General features: G+C 45.9%; 1 protein-coding gene across 4 annotated transcripts in view; it reads left to right on the top strand.

The window, feature by feature from the left end:
• Positions 1 to 11,253, top strand: part of FAM193A (family with sequence similarity 193 member A) — a 204,461-nt gene that overhangs the window by 156,606 nt on the left and 36,602 nt on the right. For all 4 annotated transcript variants that reach the window (XM_017514331.2, XM_017514334.2, XM_017514333.2 and 1 more), the window contains 2 exons: positions 7,794 to 7,992; positions 8,989 to 9,261. In XM_017514331.2, coding sequence (XP_017369820.1) covers positions 7,794 to 7,992; positions 8,989 to 9,261 — 472 coding nt within the window. The remainder of the gene's footprint in view (positions 1 to 7,793; positions 7,993 to 8,988; positions 9,262 to 11,253) is intronic.

Below are 11,253 nucleotides of genomic sequence, written 5' to 3'. Positions count from 1 at the left end.
CAACCTCAGGTGATCCGCCCGCCTTGGCCTCCAAAGTGCTTGGATTACAGGCATGAGCCACCACGCCCGGCCTAGTTTGTTCTTTTTCTAGTCATTAAGATGTGAAGTTAGGGGTCTTTTTTGTTTGATTTTATTTGTTGTTGTTGTTACTGAGACAAGGCTTACTCAGTTGCCCAGCCTGGAATGTAGTGATGCGATCATGGCTCACTGCAACCTCGACTTCCTAGACTCAAGCAATCCTCCTGCCCCAGCGTCTCAAGTAGTTTGAACTACAGGTGTGTGCCACCATGCTAAGCTGTTAATTAATTAATTATTGTAGAGACAGAGGTCTCACCTTGTTGCCCAGGCTAGTCTCAAACTCCTGGGCTCAAGCAGTCCTCCTGCCTCAGGCTCCCAAAGTGCTGGAATTACAGGGATGAGCCAACATGCCCATCCTAAGTTAGGTTGCTGATTAGAGAGCTTTCTTGTTTTTTGATGTGTTTATAGGTATGAATTTTGCCCTTAGTGCTTGCTTTCATTTCATCCTGTGAGTCTTAATGTGTTGTTTTTGTTTTCATTTGTCTCTAATTATTTTCTAACTTCCTTTGTAATTTCCTCATTGATCCATTGGTTGTTTCCATCCCTTTACTTTTAACTCCTCAGCGTTTTCATATTTAAAGCAGGTTTCTTGTAGACATGTATAGTTGGGTTTGTTTTTTATTTTTCAGAGACAGAATCCTGCAATGTTACTCAGGCTGGACTTGAATTCCTAGGCTCAAGCAATTCTCCCACCTTGGCCTCCTCCTGAGTAGCTGGGACTATAGACACATGCCACCATTCTTGTTGTTTTTTAATTTACCCTGATAATCTCTGTGTATTGGTGTATTTGACTATTCACATTTGAAGTGATTTTTCAATGTATTTGAATTAGTATCAGTCATGTTTGTAACTGTTTTCTATTAATTATCAGTCTTTTTCTGCCTTCTGTGTTTTTAAACATTTTATGATTTTATTTCATCTCCTCTCTTACAATTTTATTTATCTTTTAGAATTTCTGCAGTTGCCCTACAGTTTACAACATACCATTTTGAACTAATTTAAGTCCCTTTTCAACTAACTTTTGTAAAACAGGTAGCATTTAACAAATTACTCCCAACTCCTTTCCTTTCCTTGTGACATTGCTGTAATTATTTTCTACGTGTTAATCACCCGGTACAGTGTTGCCAGTTACTTTCAACAGTATCTTTTAGTTTAATAGGAAGAAGACATTTTACTTTGCCTTTATTTCTTCTCTGCTATTCTTCCTTTCTTTATGTAGATCCACGTTTCTGACCTTCTGACTGAAGGAAATCTTTTGACATTTCTTGCTGGGCAGGTCTGCTGGTGATGAGCTCCCTCAGTTTTTGTTAGTCCGAGGAAGTGTTTATTTCTCCTTCACTTTTGAAGGATAATTTCACTGGATACACCATTCTACGTTGGTGGTTTTTTTCTTTGAACTCTTTAGATCTGTTTAACTTCCCTCTGTCCTTGCTGGCATGGCTTCTGACAAGGTGCCCTCTGGAATTCTTTTCTCTGTTCTTCTCTAGGTCCCCTGGCCCCCACCTGGCTGTTTTCAAGATTTTCTCTTTTTTTTTTTTTTTTTTCTTGAGTTGGAGTCTCCGTTAGCCACCTAGGCTGGAGTGCACTGGCATGATCTCGGCTCACTGCAACCACCATCTCTCTGGTTCAAGTGATTCTCCCATCTCAGCCTCCTGAGTAGCTAGGATTACAAGCACCCACCATCATGCCTGGCTAATTTTTGTATTTTAGTGGACATGGGGTTTCACCATGTTGACCAGGCTGACCTCAGGTGATCTGCTCTCGTCGGCCTCCCAAAGTGCTAGGATTACAGGCGTGAGCCACTACACCCAGCCAAGATTTTCTCTTTCTCTTTGGTATTCTGCTGAATACATTATGCCTTCGTGCAGCTTTGGGGGTATTTATTCTGCTTGATGTTCTGTGAACTCCTTGGATCTGTGGTGTCAGTCGTTAATTTTGGAGACTTTTCAGCTGTTACTACTTCAGTTGTTTCTCTATTCTCTCCTTCCATCATTCGAGTTACCAAATGTTATGTTTTTCGAAATTGTCCCACAGGTTTTGGAAGTTTAGTTCTATTGGGGGATTGTTTCTGTTTTTGTTTTTAAATCTTGTTACTCTTTGCCTTGCAGTATGGGAAGTTTCTGCTGACATATCTTGCAGCTCCCTGACTCTTGCCTTGGTCGTGTCGTCTCCTGATGAGCCCATCACTGACAGTCTCGTTTCTCTTACATTGTTTTTATTGCTAGCATTTCTTTTAATCTCTGTGCTCACACGGCCCCCTTATTCTTGCATGCCGTCTGCTTTTTCTGTTAGAGCCTTTAGCCTAGCAATCATTGTCAGTTTCCTGTTTGATCATTGCCATCCATGTCGTCTCCACCATGTTCCTGCAGCCATTCAGTTGTCTCTCTCAGCCTCTGGTAAGATTGGTGTTAGACCTTCTTCTCTTCTTCATGCCTAACCCTCTCTTTCAGGTTTCTCATCTCCATGTCTCTCAGTTCTGTGTTATGAGAACTTTTGGGGGAATCAGTCCTCCAGTTAAGTGATTCTCTAGTGGGGCCTAGCCTGCCTCTTAAGTTCTAGTTCCAACTGTATTTATTATTTATAAACTTGAATTTACTTTTTTTCAAAGATGTGTAGTAGCTTTTTATATTCTCTTGTTTCTTGGTTTTCTCTTTTCTTTCTTTAAGCATTTCACAAAAAGTTACTCTGTTTGAATGAAACCATGAGCATCCAGATCTGTTTTCTGCTGACATCACCTGTGATGTATTATTTCCTTGTGTGGATGGATTGTATTAGAAGGTTATTGAGAACCTGCAGACCTCCATAGTAGATGTTTGTCTATGAGGGTTGACATCTGCTGATGCGAGATCTGTCTGAGACCTGAGCTTCTCTTGAAGGTCTCCAAACTGCAGCCCCCACATGTCACTGTGGCGATGGTGTGCAGCCGTTCCTTCCCTCACCTCCACCTCGCTTCCTCTCATCGCCACCTGATACTTCTTGTCATCCTGTGAGTTTGTAGATAGCAGTTGGTTACTAGGGTGTTCAGTGTCATTTCTTTCAGATCTAGAGCTAAGTAGCTCCTCTTACCTGACAAGGCCCAGACCAGGGAAGAAGAACGCCCTTCAAGGGAAGAGCAAAGCCAAGCAGGTGCGGCTGCACCTTGCTGCTCCTCCCACCCACTATCCACGTGGCCTAGGAGTGGGAAGTCATGACTGCAGGGCCTGAATCCATACTGGAACCTAAGGCATGTGACTTTGAATCCAGGGTCTTTTTCATCCAACACAGAGGATGTGCTGTGAAACAGTCACCATACTAAGAAAGGGCCTAGAAGTGAAGACAGGGCTGTCTTGAAGTCTCCACTGAGCACATGGGGAGCATTAGCAGTGGTCACTGGGTTCTGGCCCTCAGGAGTTCAGTGTATCCAGTGGAGCTGGTGACGTAGGGCAAGGGGAAGACCGGGTACCAAGTGGCCTTGGTCCTTTGTTAGCTTCCAGGTCCAGGGTGTGTCTTTACACCTCACTTTCTAGGTTACTTTGAGACTTAAGTAAAACCACTGCAAAAGCATTATTTACTACAGTGAAAACACAATTTCAGTTAAATGCAGTAAAAAGTATAAATTCAGATTTAGATTGAGGATGTAAAGCTCTGTAGATATTAGGACCATAAATAGGTTGCAGTTTGGGGATCACATTGTGATCTTTGACCTGCATATTATTTTAGAGCTGAGATTCAGCTCTTCTAGTCTGAAAATTGGCACAGCCAAAGCAAGGGTGGTCCTTCGCTTCTTCACTGTCTCTGGGAGGAATACCAAGAAACCTTAGGTAAGCAGAAATACAGAGAGTCCGTCATCTTAACCTCATGCTGGGATACAACTGGTACTCCTTTTTTCTCAGATGCTGAGCATTGAGAACCACTCACGTGGGCCTTATGACTCAGTCTGCGGCTCTTGCTTCTCGTGTCTTGCACCACGTTCTGTGTCCGAGTGGGTGTGGGTGGTAGAGGACAGGCGAGTCACCCGCCTCCTGGATAAACTCAGAATGTGTGCCCAGTGGAAAGCAGCTTTTTGTGTTTGCATTTGTGTCAGAGCCTTCATTTAAAGCACCAGTTTTCCTTTTCTATGGATTGCTGCTTTTGTCTCAAACTGGATAAAAATTCAAAACTTCTGCTAGTTGAAGCTTTGTGGGTTTATGTAAAGAGTGAAATCGGTATTCTGATTCAGTAGCATAATCCACATTCTGAGAGCGTTATTTCATAGTTACATCATTGGTGGACTTATAAAGTCATGGTCCAAAAATGGCCTAGGTGACAGACACCCGTTTTTTTCTGAAAGGAAATCCATAAGCTTTTGGGGTCAATAGGCATCTTCTGCAAAAGCATTGAAGAAAATACAGCTTTTTTTTTTTTGTTACTGATCCCTGTTACTTTTGTTCCTGCAGCTGGGCCTCTTTTTTTGAGTAGGTAGGGTTCTGAACAGTGTAAATCAAATGCGTAGAATCATTACCTTATGTTTCCAACATTACATTTGTGTAGATGCATTTTCTTATTCCTGTAAGCTAGACACCGTTCAGCAAACACTTATTGAACACCCAGTATGTGCCAGGCCCTGTGCTACATTCTAGGAAGACAAAAATCAATTAGTCCTGGCCCTTCTTTTCAAAGAGCTCACAGTCTAAAGAGAAGACAAAAACATAATCAAAACAAAATATCAATATTGTGACATACCTAATGGAACTTACAGTTGCTGGGCAGAGAAGTAACACTGGAGAGAGAAAATTTTAAATGAGTCACGGGTGGTTTTGCAGAGGAGGTGATGCTGAAATAGGATTTTGAAGGATAAGTAAGAGCTGACTGACACACATGGGTGGTGGAACCCAGGCTGTCAGCCAGGCTTTTCAAAGCTGAAACCCCAAACAACTCACGGTCATGTCTTGAGGAGTCCAGGAGGTACTTAGATAGCTTCAGAGTCCTAAGAGTGCTTCTGCTAGTCAGGGTTACCAGCTAGGCCAGCACTATAGGACTGTGCTCAAAGCCAGCAGCTCAGCATCTGTCAGATGTTTCTGCCCCTTGGCAGAAGGTACTCAAGACTAGGAAATCTTCTACTTAAATTGTTACTTTTGGTAAATCACTTCTCAGCAAAGCAGCTCTTAGTTTATCATTGCTTTGTAGAAATGGGTATCTATAAAATACTGTTTTCTTATTTTCCTGGCTCTTGCACCCTGGGGCTCCCATGCCAAAAACAATGACTTCAGGCTCTTGCTTGTATCCTGGGTGGCCCAGCTAGACCTGTTTTTTCCTGCTGAGTCCTGAGTGTCTGCTCTAGCCTCCTCTCCCACTTTGCCTTTCGGGGCCTGTTCCAGCAGCCCAGAGGGAAGTGCTTCCTCTCTGCTCCGAAGTACTGTGGAAGAGGGGCAAGGTGGAAAGGTTTGGTTGGGTGGTCCGTTGTTTTGTGTCTACGGACTCTGTGTCTATATAAGTAGTCTCTATATAGAAGTCTGTAAGACTGTAGTCTTAGAAAATGAAAGTAGTGCACCTTCACACTCACTGAGTACTTACTGTGGGCCAGGCAGTGTGCTGAATTCTTACCATACCCCTGGAGGTAGGTATTTCCAGATTGCAGATGAGAAAACTAAAGCACAAAAAGATTGAGTGATTTGCCTGAGGTCACACAGCTAGTAAAAGGGAGAGCTGGCATCTGAGCTCGCCAGACTGCAGAGCCCGAAGGCCAAGGCATGGGACTAGAGTTCAGATCTAGCTGTCACCTGAACGTGCCTCCTCGTGGTGGAGCCAGCAGTGGTAGCCCCTGGACTAGATGTGCAGTCCCAGCTTTCATCTTGATAGCTCCAGAATTCCTCCTTTCCTTGCCATCTTCACTGCCATTGCTTCATCATTTCTCATCCCCTGACTGACAGCTTGTCCTCCTTCCACCTCTGGTTCATCCGCACAATATTGCCAGATTGATCGTTCCAATAAGCTGACCAAATCATCTTACTCTGCTGCTTAAATCCCTCTGTGGCTCCCCAGCCCCTCAGGACAAAATGATACAAAGCTGTCTTTGGCCTGGCTGCTGCCCCCTACTCATTCTGGAGCCTGTCAGGATGTGGCACTGTCATCCCTGTATGTGCACCATCCCCATGCTCCTAATCCTTCCTGTGCTCCCTCTGACCCAGCCAGGCCCGCAGGATTCTGCCGAACCATCACTTGCTCTTAAGAACCCTCCAGAGTACCCTCCCACTTGGGTTTACAGAATTCACTGCTCATTTCTGCATCCTAGAGGATGTGATGACCAGATTGCCCATAACTGGACACTCCTCCACTCCAGCAGGCAGAGGTCCTGCTGAGGGAGAACTGTATGCCTGTCCGGCATTAGCAGAGACTGGGGCAGAAGGGCTAGGATCCACATGTCCCACCTCATGCTAGAGCGCGTGTAATTTGGGGAAAGGCAGACGGTAAACCAACAGGCTACAAGTAGGTCTTGAATTATAACTGTGGTAAATACTAAGAGGAAAATGAAGGATTCTAGTGTGTTCAGTGGGAAGGCTCACTTTGGTCTTGGGTGTTGGGTCTTGGGCAGTGAGAGCAAAGGCATGCCGGCTTCTCTGAGGAAGGGATCTTTAGGCCGAGGCATGCAGGATGTGTGTGAGTGCGGTAATGAGCTGAGGCTTGCACATTCTAGAGCATGGACACAGCACAAGCAAAGCTTAGGGCCAAGAAAGTGAATAGGCGTGTGCTGGCCAAGTGGAAACCTGTTGTGACCAGGGCCTTGGTGAGCAGGAGGGGTAGAGGTGGCGGCCCTAGCTCTCTTAGATCTCCTCAGGCCAGAACCTTGGGAACCCACTGCTACGTCTTGAGCCAGAGGAGTGACATGTGCTTGAATTTACATTCAACAAAGATCACTCTGGCTGTGGTGGGGAGAAGGACTGCGAAGAGGCCCTGGTGCAAAGGTGCAGGCTGTTGTGGCTGCACCGCTGTGAGATCATGGTGCTTAGGAGCTCCTAAGGAGATCAGCAGCCAGGGCCTGGGGCCTGGATAGGGGCGGAGGCAGAGGGAGGACCCAAGGGGGCTGCAGTGTGTACAGGAGCAGCCAGATGGCTAGTCACTCAGTAAATTCCTGGATGTTGGCTAGCCAGCTGGCCAGACCCCGATCACTTTCCCTTGGTCCCTTCAACAGTGGTCTGCCCCACAGGGTTCAGGGCAGGGCTTGCCAATGAGACAGCTCCTTTGAGGATGCCCTGGTCTTTAGAGCACAACATAAAATTCCTCTAGTTCATTAGATTTGTGCTGTACCTTGCCCAGGTAGAAGAGGTCAGTATTATAAGGGTTTTATCATTTTCATCAGTGATTCCGAAGTTGACTTATTAGTGATGATTATTAAAATGCTTGCTGAGACTATGAGACTGAGCCGTAGAAACAGATCTTATGACACACGTGAACACATGAACCATACTCACACGTGACCCGGTAGGAATGTGAGAGGTTACTGAGTTGTCTATGAAGTTTGTTCAGATACACTCCTCAAGGCATCGGTTGCTTTTCATACCTATGGTTGAAATTTGGCCTGCCGTGTGTAGTCTCATAAATCAGTTCCACGCTTTGTGAGATGTGCTCCCTGTGGGCCCTAACTCATGGTGAGCACATCCCATGAGGCTTATAATGAATTGTCTGTCTGTAGTTTAACTACTTACTTAGGTAAACAGAATATTAATTTTGATATGTGATTAGAAAATTTTTTTTTGTAGGCTTTACCGCCAGCACCTGTTCAGAATCACACAAATAAGCATCAGGTATTCAATGCATCTCTTCAAGACCATATTTATCCGAGCTGTTTTGGGAATACTCCAGAGTGGAATAGTTCTAAATTTATAAGTCTTTGGGGATCAGAAGTGATGAATGATAAGAACTGGAATTCTGGCACTTTCTTGCCAGATACAATTTCTGGTAAGGAATTTGTTAAAACTTTCTTAAAGTTTTAAAATAACCTGAGCTGAGTAGATTGACATCTTTGCTGTAGTCTCCCGTGGAAGCCCTGGCACAGCTGTAGCCAGCTGCTGCTCCATCACCTCCGTCTCCAGCGGGAGGCCCCTCGGGGCTGTCATCCTACTCCATCCTCTCGCATCTGCCACCAGTCAGTCCCATTGTGTGACTGAGCAGAGCAAGACTCTGGTCCGTGGCCGCCCGTCAGCCCGGTGACCCACATGGGCATAGTCCCAGCACTGCTGAGGGTATGGTGTCCATGGTTGGGTGTCCGGCCTTCAATTCTCGAGCAGTGGTAACAACTAGACCTCAGCCCCCTGGTGTACAGGGGCAGGGGGACAGTGCCACAGCCGACTTAAATCTGTGACTCACACTCCTTCCTCTGGTTGCTGCATTGACCCCACGTGGCATCTCTCCCCTTTACAAGCTCCTTCCTCCCCAGATGTCTCAGCCGCTGAGGCCCAGCTGTTACTTCAGTCGCAGGGACAGGGGCACCTGAAAAGGGGCTGGTACCTATGCCTCATCTCTGTCTTTCTCTGGCCAGAGCTCCTGGCAGCCCCACACCCAGCCCCTGCATGTGCCAGAACAGCAGGCTAGACTTGACATCCTGATCTGTGCTTGGGAAGGATTTCTAGCTGTGTGACCTTGGGCAAGTTGCTTGGCCTCTCTGAGCCTCAGTTTCTTCATCTTTTTAGGATGGGAGTAATAGTACCAACCTCAGAAAGTAGTTATAAGACATTACATAACTTTGGAAAGCACCTAGCACAGGAATTGGCACATAGTAGGTGCTCAATACAATTTTTTCTTAGATTAAAAGCTAGCTGACTTAGCATCATCCCAGTGGGAACCTGACTTCAGTAGCAGCCCCATTATAAAGTGTTCGGTCATCAGCATGTCTTTTAGGGTTTAGCTAAGTATGATTTCTGTCAGAAGCCTTAATTTTCCTGTTCTTCTTTGAAGGGAGTGAAATATTAGGGCCAACACTCTCAGACACAAGACCTGAAGCCCTTCCACCTCCATCTAGCAGTGAAACACCTGCAGTTTCGGATAGTAAAGAGAAAAAGAATGCTGCAAAAAAGAAATGTTTATACAATTTCCAAGATGCTTTTATGGAAGCAAATAAAGTTGTCATGGCCACTTCATCAGCCACGTCCTCCGTGTCCTGCACAGCTACCACAGTACAGTCCAGCAACAGCCAGTTCAGAGTGTCATCCAAGAGACCTCCTTCAGTAGGTAAGGCTTGAAGGCTCACTAGCCCTTGGGGTCCACAGGAAAGCAGTGCTTACTGACTTCTCATCTTCGTAACTGCCTTTTACTTGGCCTAGCCAGAGGCCTAAGTGTAGTTAACTGCCCAAAATGCTCACACCCAGAGAGCTGATCCCCAGGACTTTGATTAGAATTTTAGCTGTCGTGCTAGATTCCTCTGGGGCTTCTTCGCTGCACTGTCTTGCTTTTGTCTCTGTTTCTGTTGTTCTGTGATAAGAAGAGGTTATTGCTTTCTTTTTTTTGAGATAGGGTCTCACTGCCGCCCAGGTTGGAGTGCAGTGGCACAGTCTCAGCTTACTACAGCCTCCGCCTCTTGGGTCCAAGTGATTTTCCCACCTCGACCTCCCAAGTAGCTGGGACTACAGACGCCCACTGCTATGCATGGCTACTTTTTTGTATTTTTTGGTAGAGGTGAGGTTTCACCATGTTGGCCAGGTTAGGAAGTCATTGCTTTCTGAGCACGTGGCAGGATTTCTCAGAAGCTGCTTTAGGAAAATGCTGAGCAGATGTGAGCTGACAGAGCTGCTTGTCATCGAGCCTGGGGTATAGTCCCCGGCTATCACTTAGGGGGCCTGAAAGCAAGAATGTGACCAGAGACCAATGGCAACTCAGTAGCTGGCTTGAGGAGGCCTCATTAGCCAAAGTTGGGACAGATTGAGCATTAAAAGGAATGGGAAGGCCGAGTGCAGTGGCTCACACCTGTAATTCCAGCACTTTGGGAGGCCAAGAGGGGAGGATTGCCTAAGCCCAGGAGTTTGAGACTAGCCTGGGCAACATAGTGAGACCCCGTCTCTATAAAAAAAAGTTTAAAAAAACTAAGAAAGCTGACAATAGCATACAAATAAAGTCAGGAATCCATAGGGATAGGGATGCTGAAACAGAGCAGTAGGGTGGGAAGCTCTTCTTCCAGAAGCACACGTCCTCTAAATGTGTAAGAAGGGTAGGAGTGGCAAGTTAGCATGCTGCGGCCTGTGGCGTGACAGCTGGTGCAAGTATGCAGCATTCATGGAGGTTAACATGGGATATCCATTTGGGGAACGGAGTATTTCACCCACAGGGGACTGACAGATTACAGAGGGATAGTGGGCGCCTGTATTCATTCATTCATATGCTGCTACAAAGAAGTACCCCAGACTGGGTAATTTATAAAGGAAAGAGTTTTAGTTGACTCACAGTTCCACATGGCTAGGGAGGCCCCAGGAAACTTACAATCATGGTGGTAGTTACCTTTTCACAGGGGAGAGAATGACTACCCAGCGAAGGGGGAAGCCCCTTATAAAACCATCAGATCTCATGAGAACTCTCATTATCACCAGAACGACATGGGGGAAACACCCCCATGTTTCAGTTATCTCCACTGGGTCCCTTCCACTACACGGGATTATGGGAACTACAATTCAGGGTGAGATTTGGGTGGGGACACAGCCAAACCCTATCACTGCGGACTGACAGATTACAAAGGAATGGTGGGTGCTGGACTCTGGAGGAACCTGGCAGACAGCACCATGCCCACTACCATGAAACAGAGAGACACTGGGCTTATCCCATTGCCACAAACTCATAAGGATCAACATAATCTTTGCGGGATTTGTGCCCAGAACCTTTTTATCTAAATCTACCAAGACAAGACAGATCCCGATTGGCAGACAGATGGCCTATTAAAAATGTTAGTCTTGTGAAAAGAGAAAACATTTGGAAGAGGCTGGGTTGGTGGAAAAGCTATAAAGGACATTTGAAGGAAATTGGAAAATTGAATGTGGGTTATACCTTAGATGAGAGTATCCTGTCAGTGTTAAATGCCATTGGTGTGATCATGGTATTGTGGTTGTTCAGCAAAATGTCAAAAAAAGGAAAGAGAGAGGGGCCGGGCATGGTGGCTCACGCCTGTAATCCAAGCACTTTGGAGGCCAAGGCGGGCGGATCACCTGAGGTCGAGAGATCAAGACCAGCCTGACCAAC

The sequence above is a fragment of the Cebus imitator genome, unplaced genomic scaffold (genome assembly GCF_001604975.1).
Source record: "Cebus imitator isolate Cc_AM_T3 unplaced genomic scaffold, Cebus_imitator-1.0 Scaffold522, whole genome shotgun sequence".
Taxonomy (NCBI): domain Eukaryota; kingdom Metazoa; phylum Chordata; class Mammalia; order Primates; family Cebidae; genus Cebus; species Cebus imitator.
Note: the sequence above shows the minus strand (reverse complement) of the source record. Positions and strands in the feature narration are given on the sequence as shown.